At 31.4% G+C, this 21,592-nt stretch overlaps 1 protein-coding gene across 1 annotated transcript in view; it reads right to left on the bottom strand.

The window, feature by feature from the left end:
• Positions 1 to 21,128, bottom strand: part of LOC139514604 (cytosolic phospholipase A2-like) — a 29,755-nt gene extending 8,627 nt beyond the window's left edge. Inside the window, exons 1-11 of the mRNA XM_071304020.1 lie at positions 20,983 to 21,128; positions 14,507 to 14,706; positions 13,879 to 13,900; positions 9,778 to 9,823; positions 8,813 to 8,910; positions 8,316 to 8,344; positions 6,799 to 6,937; positions 5,525 to 5,661; positions 4,676 to 4,892; positions 2,166 to 2,280; positions 1,454 to 1,591 (exon numbers count right to left, since the gene is read on the bottom strand). Coding sequence (XP_071160121.1) covers positions 1,454 to 1,591; positions 2,166 to 2,280; positions 4,676 to 4,892; positions 5,525 to 5,661; positions 6,799 to 6,937; positions 8,316 to 8,344; positions 8,813 to 8,910; positions 9,778 to 9,823; positions 13,879 to 13,900; positions 14,507 to 14,691 — 1,126 coding nt within the window. The 5' untranslated portion in view covers positions 14,692 to 14,706; positions 20,983 to 21,128. The remainder of the gene's footprint in view (positions 1 to 1,453; positions 1,592 to 2,165; positions 2,281 to 4,675; positions 4,893 to 5,524; positions 5,662 to 6,798; positions 6,938 to 8,315; positions 8,345 to 8,812; positions 8,911 to 9,777; positions 9,824 to 13,878; positions 13,901 to 14,506; positions 14,707 to 20,982) is intronic.
• Positions 21,129 to 21,592: the final 464 nt, after the last annotated feature.

Below are 21,592 nucleotides of genomic sequence, written 5' to 3'. Positions count from 1 at the left end.
CATGCTGAACTTTACAGGGATGTTGTTTACCTAGCCCGAAAAATTAAGATGTGATCTGGGTAAACTCTAATCTACTTTATAAATTCTAAATGGTTATTAATACCTTGTAAACAAAAATTCGAATGCTTTTTGATTTTGTTGGCAGTATATACCCATGTTTTGGGCATTACACCAGGTTATCGTTGTCATTGACTGTTAATGACGTCTTTTACTATAAATCCATTGGATGTTGCATGTGTACTGATTGATGTTTTTGCCTTACAAACATGGAATCTTTACTGGTTTTCATTGGCTTCAACTGCTGACAGTAACTGCGAGTACTCTCAAATATTTTCTTTTTCTCTTCTTTTGTTTAAGGGATGTTTAAATACCTTTCCTCGTCAAGGTTTTGTAAGATGTTTTCCCGGTTTGTATCTATATGACAAGTTAAAAAAAATTGATTTTCTAGTTAATTCTTCTCTTGTGCCGTTACATTACTGTTCCAAGTAAGAGGAGGGTTTGCGCCATAAAACATGTTTAACCCCTTACACTCTGTATGTGACATTTCTTTGTGCATGCCCCAAATCAGAAGTCTATAGTTCACTGGTTGTTAATTGTTCATGTCTGTCATATTCTTTTTTTGTACATTTTTTTTTATAAAACAGGTAAGAAAGATACCAGCTGGACATTCAAACTCATATATCGAAAATAAACTGACAACGCCAAAGCTTAAAAAGAAAAAGACAAACAAAAAATAATAGTACACAAGCCACAACATTGAAAACTAAAGACTAAGCAACATGAAACCTTATCAAACACTGGGGTTATCTCAGGTGCTGCGGAAGGGTAAACAGACCGTCCTAAACTGTTGGTACCCGTCGTGTTGCTCATGTTATTACAAACTGGTAAATAGTCTAATTCGGTAGGTCCCATTTGTGAAAAGGAAAGGGGATTGTAGTTATATCATAAGGAACATAATCTGCGAAACCGATATTGCATAACGGTCAAGCAATATGGACTTCTATATTTTTCCTGATTTGCTGTTAACACCTATTATTAACTGTGAACAATATAACAAATAAACTCATCATAGATACCAGGATCAAAATTTATATTTACGCAAGACGCGCAATAAATTCCTTGCGTAATTCTTTATTCTACATGAGAGTTTTTTTTTTATCTATTTTATTTAATTTTCTGTTTTACATTTAGTAATGTCCTGACAGACATTCAAATGTAAATGTTCTTTTAGTAAGATGCGTTTTTCCACAAGTATAGTTTTTTTTTACATCAGTGCAGATTAATTCATAAATAGATCTATGTATTTTGTATGAAAAAGATGGTATCGGTGGTCAAGTCTTTCTTTAGCATCTTACTTCTTAATGAACAACACAAAACAATTGAACGATCAGCTTTCTGTGACGAATTTATTTTGACAAAATAATGATAATTTGAAATGTCATTTCTTACTCACCCATTATTCCATAAAGGGGAATCTCTTTTTTCTGTTTTGTTAGAACTCCTTTATCAAATTCGCTGCCAAAGTTTCTCATGTTTATTGCTGCTCCATACTTTGGAATTATCACTTCGTAAGGAGAAAATTCTACCCATTCTGATTGAGAAACGGTAAAACCTATTATTTAATTTTTTTATCATGTCAATCCTGATGTAATTGCAGAACTAAGATACTACCATTATATTCAGTTAGAAAAACTTATCGAGTAATTGTACTGTTAATACGGTAAAGCATATCTTGTAATTCTTACTACAAAAAAAAACATGGCTTATGTGATGGTCAATAATAACAGCTGGTTGCATGTATTATCTAAGAATTCCACGTAATTGTGTCCAACACGAAGTAGCGTATATATCAGTAGTACCTGTAATCTTTCCTATATATATAAAGAAAAGGACAAACAGAACTTTTCTGTTTTCTAATTGATTAACAAAATCTACGTTCACCAATTAAAAAACGACAATAGAAATATTGTTATGTAACTTACAATAGTAATGCACTGATATTTCAAGACATGCAAGATATTCATGAACTTTAAAAAAACACATTCTACCATATGTTGGCCATGTTTCGATATGATTGAAACTTGTCAATTTAAATTGTTTGCATATATAAAACGAGGATGTATAGGAGTATAATATAAAATATCGAATATCATTTGATCACACACCGTGAAATATTTGTGCACTCTGTTGGTCTTTGGCATGAATAGCCGCTAATAATGGTAGTGGAACTGTTCCGTTCGACAATTTTTCTGCCTGATCGCTCCATTTACATTTAAACCTCTGTAAAGGAAAAGCCCGAACACAGATAAGTCATCATTACTGATATCATAATGTTCAATAATTATAGAAACGATTATACTAGAAGATAATTCGATATAAATAATCGAAACCTCAATTAAAACGTCATTCGTCATCTTGAAATAAAGTATCACTACTTCCTCTTCACAATACTCGTTACGTTTTCCAACCTAATTATAAATGCGTCATTTTCACTCTGGTGAATATTTACTCCAAATGTTAGCTTTACAATTCATATTTTACTCGCAGCCTCCGACTTACGGTATACAAACGCAGTATGTATGTAAACGATGGCACGAGTCCTATAGCATATTCTACCGACGTTTATATTATTTAAAATGCCAAGCTTTGTTAATTGATAAGAAAATTCTCTGACGACTTCATTGGTATTTATTCTTACTTCCCTAAATGAAAAGTAATGGTTACATATCTGATACAACCCTTTTTCTATAAGATTACAATCAATGGCATTTTCAACAACAACACTATATTCAATCGACGATAGATGAAATTATTATTATTATTATTAGATCTTTCCACTATTCTGTGAAAAGACCGATTGCATTTGTTTTGATCATTTGATTTCTTCTGACGCCGGATTTATTACGTGCTCTGTTTTGTGGTTTTGAATGATGTTCATTAGGTCTTTTGCATATGATATCGAACAGTTATTGCGCTATTGAGAATGAACACTGTTTAGTTGAAGACTCTTCATTTTTAGAGTTATCTCCCCAAACACTGTTTTCTTTTTGGTGAGATGTCTTCCGTAACCGTTAAAGAAAGCAACAAATTTACGTAATCAAAGTTCTAGCTATATCCTGATGATGTTATGTCCAATTTTGACGGAAGAGATACAAAACTCCATATGAGAGTTATTTCCCCCAATGCATTTGAAATAAGTGATATGCATTTATAACTTGTTAACTATAAGCGATAGAGACCTAGGGTCTATTGATTTGAAGTCTTTGGACCAAAGAATAGAAAACTAGGTCAAGGTCAAAATTTCCTTGTTCCTTGATTTCATCTGTCACTTTTCGTGTTGCTTGTTCTTTAGTTTTCTATGTTGTGTCATGTTTTCTATTGTTTGTCTGTTTGTCTTCTATCATTTTTAGCCAGGCGTTATCAGTTTTTTTTTCGATTTATGAGTTTGACTGTCCCTCTGGTATCTTTCGTCCCTCTTTTAAAGATATTTATAAAAGAGTTATGGCAAAACGTGTGCCTTACTGTGATTAAAATATGAAACATTTTGTCTGAAACAATCCAATGACATCTTTTAAGAGTCATCGCACCTACAATAATACAATTTAAGGTTACTTGATTATTACTCTGACTTGGTACATGATAAAGCTATAGGGTCTTTTGCAAACTGTTGCATTTGACATTGAAAAGTATCAACCGAAAGTGACTTGTAGCAAAAACCGGAACTTACTTATTTCATGGAAAAGTACCCATAAACTATTTTTTTTTTAAATATGCATACATTAACCAATTATTTAAGACTGTGAGTAGATTTTGACTAAACCGGAAGTACCTACTATCTCCAATATTGCAGACAAGAGTTTATAGAAACTGTATATATTCTTTAGAAATCAGTGTAAATAAAGCTATCATGTGCGACCGAAACTGAAATTTTTTAACCGGAATTTGAAAATTATCTCCCTTATTCCAGACAAAAATAAATAGAAACATTTATTGATTGAATCAGTATTAAGAAACCAAACTTTGAGTACACCGAAAGTAGCTTCTCATCAATAATTTATAAATTAAATGTGGAAAGACCTTCAGTTTTTCTCTGAAAATTGGTTTTTAATTATTATTATTATAATAATTATTATTATTATGATTTTTATTATTATTATTATTATTATTATTGTTAACATGAGGCAGGCATTACCTGTGAATGGGGACGAAGTTTGTTTAAATCATTTTTTTTTTGTATTTTAAATATTTGTTAAAAAAAAGATACGGAAATACCGTAACGTTTCCGATTTTGGTTCTGTTGTTAGGGATTTTACTTGTGACGTTATTTAAGTTATGACGTCATGTTCAATGTAAACAAAGAAACGCAATGCATCAGGTAGGCCTAACGTTTATTCATACCAAAGACAAAGAATGATTAAAAATGAAATATTGGTATTGTGTTCCTTGAGTTCCTATATTTTACTAGACTAATCAAAGTCTCATGACAACAAGACCGGAAGAAGGAAGTAGAGTTATGTGTTCTGCGCAGATCCGGAAATTAAAAAACACGACAAAAAAAAATTGAACGATTATGAGTTCATTAGTACAATGAAAAATTCGGGAAATTTTCCCGATTTTTTTTTTTTTATTGAATTTTCTACTGTAAAAGTGGACTTCGTCCCCATATTATTTATACCTTTGGTATTAACACTTTTCCCAAAGTCGGTGCAAATACATCTGTTGTTAAGTTCCATTCTTTTCCTTTTAGCTTCTTTGAAAACAATTTCAGCCCATGTAAAAGTATTGCAGGAATGTTTTTAGGGTTTTCGCTGATAGCAGTCTTCAACTGTTCTTGAATTTTCTTTGGATTTACATTTGGCCAGTTAGGATCAGAGTAGAGTGTTGCAATATACCTATAAAATGAATATATGAAAAATAGCCATCTATGCTGATGAAAGATATTTAGGAATGGCACGAATTTATATATATATATATATTCATGTGTGTGTGTGAGTGTGTGTTTCACGTTATACCATCTACAGGTCGAACTCACTTTAATTGTTTTGTTTTTGTCTTTCTATCTCGCTTGCTAGACTTTTAAAACACAACTCTTTATCGATAAAAATGTTAAATAGTGTAAGATAGACACTGTGTACTGCATTAAAATGTCATTAGGGTAAGACATTTTAAATATTTTAAAATAAAAAGAATGACTAGTTTCAAGTATTATTAGCATTATTGATTCAGAAACCACTATATCAAATACTTTAACTAATATACTGGTATACCAAACGAAACAATAAATAAATTCAAGTGAGAAAATGTGCTAAATTTGATATTAAGTTTGGTGTACCAAACAAAATCTTCCCAATCATCTTGATAAAACAAAAGGGGTTTGTCAGAAGATTCATTAAAGGGGCTATTGATCATACTCAGTTTTTAACATTTTTAAACCATAACATTTCTGGTTTTATTGTAAATTCTTTAAGGAGTAAATCATCAATACTTTAGGACAACTATGTTTATGTTAGAATTAACGTCTTACCACGACGAACCAGACAACGCTGCAGTATACAAGATGCAGTCAAGAATGTTTGTATCATAAAGGACATTCATTATTCCGGACATAGCTACCATAGCTCTGTATCCTCCACCAGAACCCATCAATGCTATATGTGGAACCTGTAAGATAATAAGTACGGTTTGCAACCTAAGTGATAGATATTTTAGCTAATGCAAATATTGTCCATTTATTTATTATTCATCATAAAACAACTAAGGTTTGAACTCCCTCAGACAAAGTTGATTTTAGATCGATCAGGTAATTTTAGATCCTTTTTGGTCAAATAACTCTTCATCTGTTTTTATTCTTAAACGTCATTGGCTGTCAAATAATCGGATTTGGGCATTCCTATTAAAGATAAATACTGCAGGAAAGTGCTTCGGACGAAAGGACTTGATAACGTGTTGTTTTCAATTTTTTACGGCACTTGGTCAATATATCTTCTAGTGTACTATCAGTCCAAGAGGACGGTATCGCCAGCTCAGTAATCAGTAGTTCTATTCTGACATGGTGTTTAACATACCTTCCTAAAAATATCTGCTAATGAGGTTTGAAGTTATTATGGGGACGAAATCCCCAATAACAGTAGAAAAATCAATAAAAAAAAAAATTCCCGAAATTTTCATTGTACTAATGAACTCAAAATCGTTAAAATTTTTGGATTTTGGATTTCATGTTTTGAATTCCCGCATCTGCGCAGAAATCTACAATGTACTTCCTTTTTCCGGTCTCGTTTGTATGAAACTTTGAGTAAAACATATATTTATCAGTCTAGTATAAAATAGGAAGGAATGCAATACCAATTTCATTTTTAATAACTCCTTGATATGAAAAAACGTTACCTGATGATAGCGTTTTTTTGTTTACATTGCATATGACGTCATAACTTAAATAACGTCACAACTAAAAAACAGAACCAAAATCGGAAACGTTATGGTATTTCCGTTTCTTTTTTTTAACAAATATTTAAGTTACAAAAAAATAATTCATACAGACTTCGTCCCCATTTAGAGGTAATGCCTGCCTCATATTAGAAACTAAGGTTTCAGCTCCCTAAGGCAAAGGCGATTTTAGAAGTCCTTTTTTTGTCAAAAAGCTCCTCATCAGTTTCTATTCCTAAACATCATTGTCTTTCAAACATTCGGACTTGGCGTTCATAATGAAGGTAAAACATTTGATGTAGAGGGTCAGACATGTGTTTTTCAAAGCAGAAGGTTTTGAATACTACCAGGCATTGATGCTACATAAATGCTTACACTATCTATATTTAACTCTGTATTCAGTAGTTTGTTTAGAGAACTACGTATTTCCTTTTTTCTTTTCTTTTGAAACTCTTGTTCTTGGTCACACAAAAATCCTTTATTGTCATCAAATGTTCTTAAATCAGGAAATTTCCTGGGGAAAAAATAGAAGTAAGATTGAAGTGAATTACCGATTTAGTAAGCAATTTGATATTACCTCTGCCGCTGGTATGTTATTGCTATTTGATAAACTGTACACATTGAGTATTTCTTAGATGACTGTTACAAAGGTTATAATGTATTTTCACATTTACTTTTGTTTAGATAATTCAGTACGACAGTAGAAATGTCGTGTGTATCTCCATGTAATAAAGATATTAATTATATGGACATCTAAAAAAAATCACTAGCAGCGTTAACACAATTAGATGCCTCTATTTTCATATCCAAAAATAAACTTATTTTCGAAACAAAAAGACTGCTTCAATGATCATTATTTAAAAAAGTATTAATCATACCAGTCACAACAATTCATCAAGTATTTGTTAGCAAAAGGAAAAACGAAATATCAAATTAAATCAAATCAATACGACGGGGGTAAAATGAATGGATATTAGTTCTTTGATAGAAGGATGTTGATTATTACACATTTGACATCCGGCTAATTAAGAAGGACAATAGCTGTTTATCGATGTTCAATATGAAACCCAATAAAAACGATAGCAGGAATCTACGAAACGAAACAGGCTGTATCAATATGTAAGTTTCTCTTGCACTAGGATATATCGATATGAAATCATCTCCTGGGCTCTTGATCATAAAATTCTGCTGGGGACAAGATTGGTGCTCAAACACACAAAATCCAGTATAATGATTGGTTGACTTCTGAGTCTTAATACGATAATTGTGCTCGAACTTAAGTGTTAATACCACGAGGCTAGCTAGATATACATAATCTTCATGTAAACCAAGGTTAAATAAGCAATATAACGATAAGGAATAAGACAATACTATTGGCCTTTTAATATACACACATATCATTACATTTTTTTATTTCTTGAGACGGGATTTTTTTTTCAAGCATCTGACTTTAATGTAGTTCATATAACTTCTTGTTCTTTGAATATTCTTGGTTTGATTGTTATTAGAATATTGAAACGTTAAATCGACTGTCGTATACCTGAGATGTTTAGCCAGCAATAAAACCATGTTCAGTTCAATATTTTCTACATAGGAAAAATGCCTGTACCAAGTCAGGAATATGATAGTTGTTATTCATTCGTTTGATGTGTTTAGCCTTTGGATTTTGACATTTGATTAGGGACTTTCCATTTTGAACTTTCCTCGGAGTTCAGTATTTTTGTGATTCACTTTTTATTCTGAACTTCTCTTTGTATATGGAATCACATGCTAAATTTATTTTTTACATTTCCTGAGCGTCAGGTCAAATTATCTTATTTGCATTTAATACATTCAGAATAAAAAGCAGTTATATCTAAACACTGTACATTGACAGTAAATCACATACTTACAGTTGTGGCTCAGATGATTGAGAGTTAATCTGAAGAAAAATGTAAATTTTCGATTTTCAAGAATACAAATATAAAAATACAGAATATATCATGTTTCGAAACAGAGAGGTAAAAGATACCAGTAGGACATTCAAATTTAGATGCTTTATGTGTTCTGCTTTTCGTTTTGTTAAGCTTTATATGTTTCCTATAATAAAAAAGATGATTTATTTAAATAAACCTGTTTACACATATTTTAAGGATATAGTTGCCTTTGCATATTTTATTAACTTCTTTTGCATGCTATTTTCAAACATTTTACTTACTAGTTATCGACACATTTTGCAACAGAAGCCATGTTACTGATTCAGAAAATACATATTGATGTTGCTCATGTATTCGATTATAAGCATACTCTAAGGCAACAGTAGTGTACCGCTGTTCAAAAGTCATAAATCGATTGATAGCAAACAAATCCAGGTTACAAACTAAAACCGAGGGAAACATATATATCTTACCGTTTTACTTGATCTTTTCATTTTCTTGCTAAAGTCTATCAATTCGGATATACTAGGAACCCTTTTCACCTCTTGCTTATTTTCTTTGACCAGAGTATCTGAAGATACAAGTTTATATACATATTTTCACTTTTATCATCTATTTATATATCGGATATATGAATAGAAGTATTAAACTATTGCATTATTCTATTTTCATTTTATTTTATTACTATCTCAATTTCTTTACTACTTGACAATTGATCATGCGTACAACGAATCACTGCTGCGCTGCTGAGTGAACTGACAGACGAAAGAACGAATATTGTGACTGCAATCTAGTCCAGCTCTATGTGTAGGGTATCATAAATCCATCCAAAAATAAGTGCATTGGCAGTTTCGCTGGTTCGTGAGACACTTTCTGAATTAAAAGTATTTTCTTTTCATTTTTAAATTATCAAATATACTTTTGACTGGATATTTAAGATTTTTATTAAAAATATCTATATATCAAAGCGATGAGATTCTACGACTTGTGTTAAAATGAATTTTACGTTCACATAACAATGCTCTTTAGGCTAAATCTTTCTCCTCTAAATACTGGCTGATAATCAGGCAAATATTCTTAACCTGGAAATATACAGATATTTTGATTCCTCATAGTTGACGATGGAAACGTACATAGATATAAGTAGATGTGGTATGAGTGCGAATGAGACAACTCTCAATTCAGGTCAAATTTAAAAAGTATACCATTATAGGTCAAAGTACGACTTTTAAAAGTACACGGAGTCTTGGCCCAAATCGAAAAAGGGTCCCCCAAAAACACAAGTGTTAAACCATTCAAATAAGAAAGCCAACATTTTAATTTATATTAAAACTAGAAACGAGAAACACCTGAGGTGAACTTATCAACGAATGACAACTGTACATCAGTTATTTATGTATTTGTCCAAACAAGCCTTACAATGTTCAACTAAACTTACCTCCATAAGCAATGGCTGTCAACTTTATCATTGACTTGCATTTTGCCTGAAAAGACAAACAAAGACATTTACAAAACAAGTAATATATTGGGAAACAGTTTTTAAATCTCCTTTATCTTTGATGATGTAAAGCCCAAAGCTCGCATTGTGTGCAGCAGAATGTTTAAGAAAGAACTTCAAATTAATGAAAAGAATTCAACAAATCAAAGTCATAATGAACACAATCTATGAATCTCTTGTTTCGACTATTCTTTGAAAAACCAGTATACCATATGCCTAATACTATTGTGTTCAAATTCCAAAAGATGACTAGAATAAGATGCAAAACAACTACAAATTCAAACTCCCTAATAAGTTTTTTGTATATTCACCGCTCTTTAAAATCATTTTCCTATTTGTTTTAAAACATACTAAAACGTATATCCTAATTATAAACCGTCTATAAATAAATAATTTACTAGAACACACCCGGCATTTACAACTTTTAAACTGTTGTAGGATGAATTTTGCAAAGGATTTTATGTTTAGAGAATTTCAGAAAAGGTATTTAAAGCCCTCTTTCTTTTTTCTGAAGTCCGTTATTTGTTTCATTTCTGTTCAATTCCATTATTTTCGCGTTTATGGCCTCAGACCACAATTATTCTTCTCTTTTGCTACAATGCATTTTTTGGTAAAAGTCAAATTAAAATTAAAAATTTAAAAATTTTAAAAATTTGCACAGCTTCAAACATAAGATAAAGGTAATTGCTTATAGACCATTATCATTTTAATAAAATATGTTTCTATGACAATCAATCAGTGCTTTTTCTGTTGAGAGCCCTATTAACATGCCAATGTAGGATTTGAATCTAGTATGAATGACTAAGGCTAATTTCTACCCTACTTTCATTTTGGTCAAATCACTTCTTTCAATTTCAACAAAAAAATAATTTCCACATGTTTTACTTATTTTAATATATATGCAACTGATAAATCGTAAACATTTCAAAGAAAACAGTAGACAGAGCACTTAGGAAGCATGACCCCATAAAATAATAGAGAACTATATTCAAACACGAAAAAAAGGAATTAATTGTGATCTGAAGCCCTCTGTATACTATGAACATACGTGTATTTTAAATAAAGTGTATTTGCTACTAACTATCAATTCCAAGTTTCCACTCCACGACGATCACTTCTATAAATATAATTATAGAGAGTCTCTATATATTGAAGTAGTATATTCATAGTATACATGTAGATAAACGCGAAAATGATTGTCCGCTCTCCGAGTTCTTATGAAAATCATGTGCAAGTTGGAAGTCTTATTTATAACTAAAAGTCGGTCTGATGACAGAGACAATATCCAGACGCTTTTTTTCCGTTTTCCCCCCAAAATAGCTCAATCTGAATAATTATAAGAATTGATGACAAATGCGACTATCCATGGTATCTATAGGACACAGAGGTATTATGAATAATTTATTGTAGGAGGAAGAGAAGCGGCACACAACATGAGGTCTTCTCGTTTAATAGTATAGAAGTGTCTTCTCCACCGTGATCGCTGCTATAATTATATAGAGAGTCTCTATAAAAAAGTAATATAATCACATGATATGTAGATAAACGCGAAAATAATTGTCCTCTCTCAGAGTTCTTATGAAAATCATGTGCAAGTTTATAACTGGAAGTCTTATATATGACTAAAAGTCGGTCTGATGACGGAAACAATATCCGGACGCATTTTGTTTCGTTTTTCTCCAAAAATAACTCAATCTGAATAATCATAAGAATGGATGCGCCAGAACTAGAGATTAAAGAAACAACAGACACGGCTTCCTCCTTCTCATTTTTAGACTTATATCTCGAATGTGACTTGCACAGTCATCTCAGTACCAGAATCTATGACAAACGAGACGATTTTAATTTTGAAATTATAAATTTTCCCCAACTTAGTAGCAATATACCAACTTCACCTGCATATGGGATATATATTTCCCAACTTATTCGATATTCAAGAGCTTGCAGCTCCTACTCAGACTTTGTAAAACGTCATCATTGTCTGAGTAGAAAGTTAATGAACCAGGGGTATGTCAAAGAACGTCTCGTCCTTTTTCTAACAATGTTCATCGGAAGGTACCAAGACCTTGTTGATAAATATTCCGTATCAACTTCACAAATAATACACGATGGTCTTGATGTATAAATTCTGCGTACTGATGTTGTTTATCATCTTAACAACGTTTTCATAGTTCTTTCATTTGTCTTTGTTCTATTATTAATATTACTTTTACTGTTGACGATTTTATGTGATATCCGTTTGACGTTGCTCGGTACTTGTACATCTCGTCAATGTGTTTGTATTGTCTGTCTTTCAATTTTTGGTGTTGTGCTTTGTATATGCGACTTTTTGTATGTCTTTGGTTCTTATAACGTGACTCTGTACTTTAAAAGATTCCGTCAGTATGATATTGTTCTAGTTTATGTCATTATGATATATTTCTATAATGAATTACAAAACATGTTGAACCATAAACGTCAAAATCATTCAATCGCGTAGTGGAATTTACTATTTGTGGATTCTTATAAATTCTGTATATAACTTTTGGACTGTTTTCAATCTCGGTCTATTTCTAAAATTTATTCTTACATACTTTTGATTTTTTAATCCTATATGCTAACATTGCTTATGTAAATTTTAAAATTGATTGTATGCACATTGAACTACAAATTTATGTGACGTATAAAAATTTTTGACGTCAAACACTCAATTCAATGAATGTGTGTGTAGATAGATGTTTTTGTTTTCTGTTAAATTGTTCCTTTTAAAAATTTATGTGACGTATAAAAAAAATAATTTGACGTCAGACACACAAATCAATGAATGTGTTTGTAGATAGATGTTTCTGTGTTCTGTTAAATTGTCCATTTTAAAATTGTTATACGATGATGACTGATGTACCCGTGTTTTGACTATTTCATTTATTGTGTCTGTTTAGTTTATGCATCAATGTAAATATAACGGAATTTGACGAGACTGTCATCAAAGTGAGAGGGTTAGCGCTATAAAACCAGATTTAATTCACCATTTTCTATATTTGAAAATGCCTGTACCAAGTCAGGAATATGACAGTTCTTGTCCATTCGTTTTTTATCCGTTTTGTTATTTGATTTTGCCATGTAATTATGGACTTTCCAAATTGATTTTCCTCTAAGTTCAGTATTTTTGTGATCTTAATTTTGACAAATGCGACTATGCATGGTTCCATAGGACACAGAGGCATGATGATTAATTTATTGTGGCAGGAAGAAAAGCAACACACAAAATGAGGTCTTCTCGTTTAATAGACTCGTTGCATTTTCTAAATATCTATCGAGATGACATACGGAGAAAGTCTTATAACCCAATGTGTATAAACAAAGATACAAATAGAAAGCACACTCTTGCAATTGGATTTTTTTTTAGGTCTGTTTATTTTCATATAAAGGATTTAAACAAATTATTGATAATCGATTGTACCTATAAGAATTAGTTTTTGAAGATTGAATCAGACAAGAAAACGGTTTGGACTTGTTTCACTTTCATGTATACATTATTTTGTTTTTAAAAACTGAACACGCCTATTTCATACGTCACCCATCTCTACTTAAGGGGTTCTATTGAGGTTGATATGACTACTAATTTAATGAGATTGAAATATTCACTTGTATGTAAATACATCATTGACGATGCTGCGTTGCCTATTTTATCAAAACTGAACCAAAGTGGCTTCTAAAGGGGAATATTAAATCACTATTTGACGTCACACTGGAATGTGCTAAAGACTAGATCAATGATTCGCGGATTCAACACAATTACAGTGTTGACAATACATGAAATCGGTTTAATAACTTGTTAAATCTATTTAATCTATTTAATTCAAATAGTACTAACAAAGAAGGCTCGTTTATTCTCATAATGAATTATAATGAATTGATACCAATCGATATTCTATTCTCACTCGTTATGAAACCTATAAATATCTAGTGGATATGAACTTATGATATTCCTGGTAATCTTTATTAAAAAATAGTAAAAAACGATTATATCTGAAATTGCAATGAAAGGACATAAATACTTACCGGATACATAACTTTTGAACTCCTGAAATTGAGAAAAAGGTAATAATACTTTCAGTCTAATAAAACAAATGCGAATATTTATACGATTTAAAACAGAATTTTCATAAAATTCCACCAATTGAAAGTGTAAAGCCAACATGGAATGAATAAATAATTAGTATGGTTTACTTCGTTCTTATGTTATACTGTTATACCACTGTCCCAGGTTGGGGGAGGATTGGGATCCCGCTAACATGTTTAACCCCGCCACATTATTTAAGTATGTGCCTGTCCCAAGTAAGGAGCCTGTAATTCAGTAGTTGTCGTTTGTGTATGTGCTACAAAGCGGTATGGGCTCTGCTCATTGTTGAAGGCCGTACGGTGACCTATAGGTGTTAATGTCTGTGTCATTTTGGTATCATGTGGGCAGTTGTCTCATTGACAATCATACTACATCTTCTTTTTTATACTTAAATTATTTTCATTTGGTTTCAGATGGAAAGTCGTCGTTTTGCAATATTATCTAATCTTCTAAAATGAACTTTATTAACAACATATGATATGAAAAAAAAGACATGCATGATATTTAATATGCTGAAAAATGATAATTATCCACTAACAAAAATGTAAACCATATAAACATGCTTACCTGCTTGATTTCTTTTTATGCCTTATACTCTGTACTTGATGAAGACTCTTCGATTCGTCATGATAGGATTGGCAACGAGTACGTAGCCCATGTGTTCTTTTTTGGTGAAGGTTGGAAACGGTTAATGAACGTCCTATTGTTAACCCCACTTTCCCCGTCGCTTTAGATAAACTGTTTTGTTGCATTTTATTTTAATTCTTCTGCAAAATAGTATCCGATTACACATTTTTCATGATACCTGTTACATTCTTCATCGTGAAATTTGGATATTAATGGTATCAGTGTTACGACACTAGATACTCGTTTCGACAAAAATGTTTCTTCAGTGCTACTTGATGGCATAATATATAAAAGTCAAAAACTTACCACAAACTTCGAATAACTGATAAAAACATGTGTATATGAAACGTAATGAACATAAATTTATATTTACCATCATAAAAAGTGAACTAGAGGTTTGGAGTGAAACTAAATAAATCATAAAGACTTCCCAAAAAGTGTATGAAGAATTTAATATTTCATTATTATAACGAAAATCATTGTAATCATTGTATGAATATTGTGTTGTCATTTTAATGTTATATTTAGCATTGCCATTAGAGCGGGAGGTTTGGCATGCCACAAAACCAGGTTCAACCCATCATTTAAAAATGTCCTGTACCAAGTCAGGAATATGTCCATTGTTATAATATAGCTCGTTTCTGTGTATGTTACATTTTGACGTTGTGTTTCTTTTGTGTTGTTTGTTTCCTCTTATATTTGAGTGTGAATTCACACTATTATAAGACGTGTCACGGTACTTTTCTATCCCAAATTCATGTATTTAGTTTTAATGTTATATTTGTTATTCTCATCGGATTTTGTCCGATGTATTTTTCGTTTCTGTGTTTGTTACATTTTAATGTTGTGTCGTTGTTTTCCTCTTATATTTAATGCGTTTCCCTCAGTTATAGTTTGTAACCCGGATTTGTTTTTTTTCTATCGATTTATGAGTTTTGAACAGCAGTTGCATTTATTTACCATGCAAAATAAAAGAAAGAAATTATGAACACGAATTTTATTTCATAAATTGATACTATTTTATCTGATTAGATTTAAGTCAGAATCTATCTGTAATTAAAAACAAAATACGTAATCATACGGACAGATCTTAGCAGTCCATGACAATATGAACTGACCACATCGAATTACATGGCAAGTATATATACAGTTAGAACATTTAACAAGTGGTATACTTAATAAGGTTGTGAATTTTGAAGAAACACAGGAACAATCAAATTATCCCGTTTTTCTATGGAAAATTGTCAATCAATAAACAATCTGTTGGTTTGTTTAAACAGTTGAAATATCATTAGAATCGCCTCTGTGGTCTCAATATAGAACGGTCAATACGGATGTGGTATATCTTGGGTTCAATCTTACAGTCGAGTCAAACTGAATTTTTTAACAATTAGTAGTTGCTTATTTTCCGTTAAGCACATGGCAGTTCGGTAAAAGAGGGCAAAACTACTCGTCTAGGAATGAAAACAATGCATGTGCCTTTTTACCTTGTGAACTAAACATGCGCCAATTCTGATTCATTATGTTGGTAAAGTTAAAAGTAGCGTCTTATTCAAATAATTTTATCATACATTCGTTTCTAATATTAAATATCAATATTAAATCCTCATTAACGATAAATTCTTGTTCGGGTAAAATATATTTATATACACCCATCCAAAAAATATATTGAATTATTTCTTAGCGTAGTTTTTTCTTATAACTGCTACCAAAACAAATGCAAATGGCGACAGTAAACATTTAAAAAAAAGTGTTGATATGAAGAACTGTTCTCTTCTATTTGATCAAGTAAATACTAATCACGTCCGTATCTTAGAGTTAAAGAATCAATTGATATGATACGAGTTTAGAAATTTGAACCCTTTGCAAGGCCGTATAAACTTTGATCTACAATGTCAGTTCCATGTACGTTTCCTCGATAAATCCAAGTCTATCAATATCTCACTGATAACGTTTGACGTTTACATGTCTTGCAAATTGCATGCAGTCGATATTTATGTTATGCCTATATCGGACAGGTGCTCCTAAAAACACACAACAATCAAAGGTATGACAGCAATTGATGGTATTGCAGTTGTTTTTTAATAAGTACCTCGGACACCGTGACGAATTTTGAAGACGTTTTCAGTAATTCTGGTCTTAATTCCATGCCTTTAGGTAAAAACAAAACTATGATCATGTATTCAATACTAAATACTTTAATGTCCAAACTAAGTGATTGAAATATGTAAACAAATTATTTTATAAAAGTTAAAATGATTGCTTCATTGCAAATTTGTTATGTTCAGAGTGAAATCTACCGTAACAATGTTGTTATCAAACTATCATCAACTTGTTTTGGTTTTTCTTTTAAACCCAATTAAACGGGTAAACCAAAGGTCTTAACTATATAAAAACGAGAAATGAGAAACACATATGAACCACATTAACACACGAAAACTACTAAACATCAGGTTCCTGACTTAGAACAGGTGTATATTTAAACAAACAAACTTTGTTGTATCATTTAAAGTTTGACGAAAAATATCAAATTAATTAAGGTCTTTTATAATTAGATCTTTTGACTGCATTTCTTGATCATTTAAAATCACAATTTTGCTAGATGTTTTTCTTCAGATTCATAGATACATATTATATCATTCAGATAATTTACTTCTAATCAAATTACTTCCGATAATGTTTCACTTCTTAGAGATATAATTTAAATCTAAAAACTTCTATTAAAGGAAAACTAGCTACGAGATATTTTAAAATCTAAAATATGATTGTTTTTTGTTCAATCATCACTTACAAGTGAATAATGCGACCTCATTGAATCCTTATTTATGTGAAATTCAATTTCACCCCTTAGCTTGAGATGGATAACGCTTAAATTGTGCATGTTAAGTTATTTTACAGATAAAAATGTTAACATGGAAAGTGAAACAAAGGTAAATAATTTAATTGAATGATTATATCTACAAAAAGTCATTCTTAAAAAAGATGATTAACTTATATTTCTAATCTATAATATGGAATTAAACAGAACTAGGAAAACATACACGAGTTCACATTCTATTTAATTATATATTGATGTTTCTATCGCTTACATGACAATTGGAGGTCTAAAATGCACAAGAAACGAATCTATAAAGAATCGAGCCCATGCACTGTATATTGCTTATCTTTTATAATTGGATAAATGGTTTACATTCTTATAAATGAAATATGAGAATTTGAGTCCAATCAGTAAAAATCAACTTGACAGCTAGTGGAGTTTCAAGGTTTAAATTCACTCATTCATAACTTTTTAAACAGCAGTAAAACGAATATTGTATGCCGTCACATAAGCTATTTTCCCTACATTCGAAAATTGAATCAAGTCAACCATAACCAAATGTTTATTCGATACATATCTGTACAAGTGTACATACATATTGTCCTACAGTCAAACTGATACTCATATGCTTGATGTTTTAGTGCCATTGTTTAACTTATATAGAAGATTATAATGATAGAACTTTGCGATAGGTTTTAAGAAATCTTCCTCAAATACAAAGAGTACAAAGGTGATTCAGTCCAAAAAGAAATTGATATATGTTATCGAGTACTGTTTTCAGCATTCTAGACTAGACTAAATAAGGGGATTTGTTTTGTTTTTTGTTTTTTGTTATATCAGATAACACCACAAATATTTATCCAATTAAGAAATAAGATTAGATCATTATTTATATTTTGGGTTTTGTTATACCTTTTTACATTGCTGAGTCCATTTAAATTTGTTTTGCTGCGAATATGTTATTATGTAGTCCAAATAATTATGTCGTCTAGGAAAGTTTTATTTGCAGTTATGTCGTTCAAATGTCTTTAATAAAAAAGCCGTACCAAACGTCATAATTATATGGTTTTGTTTTTCTGTAACCCTTCTATTAAAAATATAGTGTTACCCTAGCAATAAAGCGAACTTATCATTCAAAACGTTACACAAACATGTTCAAGAACATTGGACATTTCCATGCGAGATAACCCAAGAATTGCTTTTATAAAAACTGATCCTTTTTTTTTAAATTGCTCACCGATATATAATTTTATTATGACACATGATATCTAGTATGTGTATTTAAATTAAGTCTTCATAATTTTGGTAAATTGAAATAACCTCGGTTTTGAATGCATCTGTGTTATTCTATTGTTTATGTTTTATCAAAATATATCATGGCCATGGTATATCAAATTCATAAACAAAACTTTGATACATTTTTCTGTAACAAATCTCTGAAAATTCGTTAGAACTTTCAATAATAATTACCACTTTTTATTTCTAAATAATGAAAGTGGGCAAAGCAGAAACTATTACAAAAACATGTTCATTGTTGTCTCCCGTTGACCATTTAACTTCCGAATTAAACAAAAATCGTATACTTTGACGTAAGTAATACACCTTAACTTGATCGTTGTAAAATTGTGTTTGTCTCCCTTTCTCTACTTAGTTCAAATCAATTTATTATAGCGTATTCCACAAGCGAAAAAAAAACAATTGTTTTAAACGAAAAGGCCAAATTTTGTTCGCATGGGACACAAGTATACATTCTGAAATTTTTGGGCGGGAATAATGATAATTTGCGGCCGAGAATTTGAAGGCCGCCGAACAATTATTCGTAATGCACTACGAACGAACAGACCGACGGACGGGCAGAAGGATTGAAGAAAGCATTGTGTTACTATTACCCTCCGAAGCATCTCCGGGGAAAGGTAATTACTCTGAAAAAAAGAATGCTGTCTCCGGAAAAGAAAAGGTCGGCGTTTCGACAAACAAATCCTAAGGCGACATGTAAGTTATCAAAGGCAAGATACGGTATCAAATAACGCAGAATGAGTTATAATATCTCAACCATTCATGTCAACTATGCATGACTTGATTCTAAGATTATTAGAACCTTTTACCACGATCAGAGCATAAGCTGTAGAAATTGATGGCATTGTTGTACAAGCAAAGCTGTCAATCAAACCAATACATTACCAATTCAGTTGAACCATCTGGTGCAGAAAAATTGTTACCGTTAATGTTATTGAACCATACCGAGTAAGGTTTGCGGAAATAGTAATCTGGATGTTTTTTTCCTGTTGCATTGCCTTTGATATTGGAACCAATTTATGCATACGTGACAATTAAAGCTACATGAAGCAGCATTTTTGATTTGTTACAAATTTCTGTTGTTTTAATGCGGGTAGCTATCAGACAAGTCTTATATGCACGATCTTTTTTTTAATAAGTTGTTAGTGGCTTTAAACTAGCCGTCAGTTAACTGCGAGTACTCTCCGAACTGTTCTCAATGTCTTTTTGTTGTTGTGATGTACAAGAGAAATCTGCCACGTTCACTTGTATTTTCGTCAATCTGATAAGTTTTTCAACTGATTTTTATAGTTCGTTCTTCTGTTGTACTGTTATACCACTGTCTCAGATTAAGGGAGGTTGTGAACCCGCTAACATGTTCTCCCCCACACACAAAAACATTGTGTATGTATGTATGTGCCGCCTGTCCTTAGTCAGGAGCCTTTAATTAAGTGGTTGTGTTTGTTTATGTGTTTCAAATTTGTTTTTCGTAAATGTTTTTATATAAATAAGGCCGTTAGTGTTCTCGTTTGAATTGTCATTTCAGGGGTTTTTATAGCTGACTATGTGGCATGGGCTTTTTTCATGTTCAAAGGCCGTACGGTGGCCTATAGTTGTTAATTTCTGTGTCATTTAGGTCTCCTGTGGAGAGTTGTCTCATTGGCAATCATACCACATCTTATTTTTCATATATCTGCTTCATGATAATCCAAACTACAAGAAACTTTGATATATAGCAAATCGTGATTATGTGGTGGTAGATAAGTAACAGGGGCGGATCCAGAAATTTCAAAAAGAGGGGTTCCAGAATAAAATTTAAAAAAAAAATAAATGTTGTCTCCTTTTCCGTAATATTCACGTAATATTTCGGATTTTCCGAAGAAAACCAATACAGACAACCACCGCTGGTACAGCCACTGAGTAAACTTTTTAATTGTTGTTCATGGTAAGCTTGCATGGTCTGCAGGCAAACTACTGAGTATTACCAACGATATTTGACTTCCTTCCTACAACTGAAAATAATGCGAAGAATTCTATAAGTGATGACCCTGACCCTGGTGTTCTTCAACAACTTGTTGCATTTACGTTCGATACCATATCAATATTATAAATAGACATGTTTATTTGTTTATATCATCAAATCATCGTCCTCTGGAGTTCTGGGGAAAGTTTTCCCATTAATAATTATACCACTTCTCCTTAAGTTTACATTTATTGCTAATTTTAAAATATTATAATAAAATCAAATTTACTACAATATTAGATTACACAAAATATTGTGTTTGTTACTAGAAAAACGCGAAGTTAAGATAAATTAGCTTACCTTCTAGAATGAGTATGAAATACGCATTTTCAACATTTATGTTTGCATTTCAAGGAAATGAAGAATAATACAAACTATATGTATGAATCACACACTTATATATTGGACAAAGTTAATAAATGGGAGAGGCTCACATAAGGAAGTACAAAAGTATACTAAAAATACTAAACTCCCCGACAAATTCAAAAAGGGGTTGTCCATAAAAACTGTATAATTTAAACGCTATCAATGAACGGAACAAATGAACAACAAAGTTCCGTACTTAGACAAGTCTTTTTCATAAAAAGAAATGTTTGGTTTAAGGTAGCACAATACAAAAGAAAAAAACTCCAACTCCCAAGTTTTAAAATGCTGTAACTTTCTTAATAATGCTTGAAAATTTATAAAAGTGGTAGTTTTGGATAGCTAACAGATTACCCTTTCAAATTAATGCAATGTTAGTATTATGCAATAATTATGTAACCAATTTTAATGTAAACTGTGTCTAAAATATTTTTCACCAATTTTCCACTTTCAAATGAAATTAGCTTCTGCATAGGTATCCCTAGAGGGTTGATTTTATTATATGTTGTTCCTATGGCCATTATCTACAAAAGGATGTCTCAGATTT

This window comes from Mytilus edulis, chromosome 3 (genome assembly GCF_963676685.1).
Source record: "Mytilus edulis chromosome 3, xbMytEdul2.2, whole genome shotgun sequence".
Taxonomy (NCBI): Eukaryota; Metazoa; Mollusca; class Bivalvia; order Mytilida; family Mytilidae; genus Mytilus; species Mytilus edulis.
This window is presented reverse-complemented; position numbering and strand designations above follow the sequence as displayed.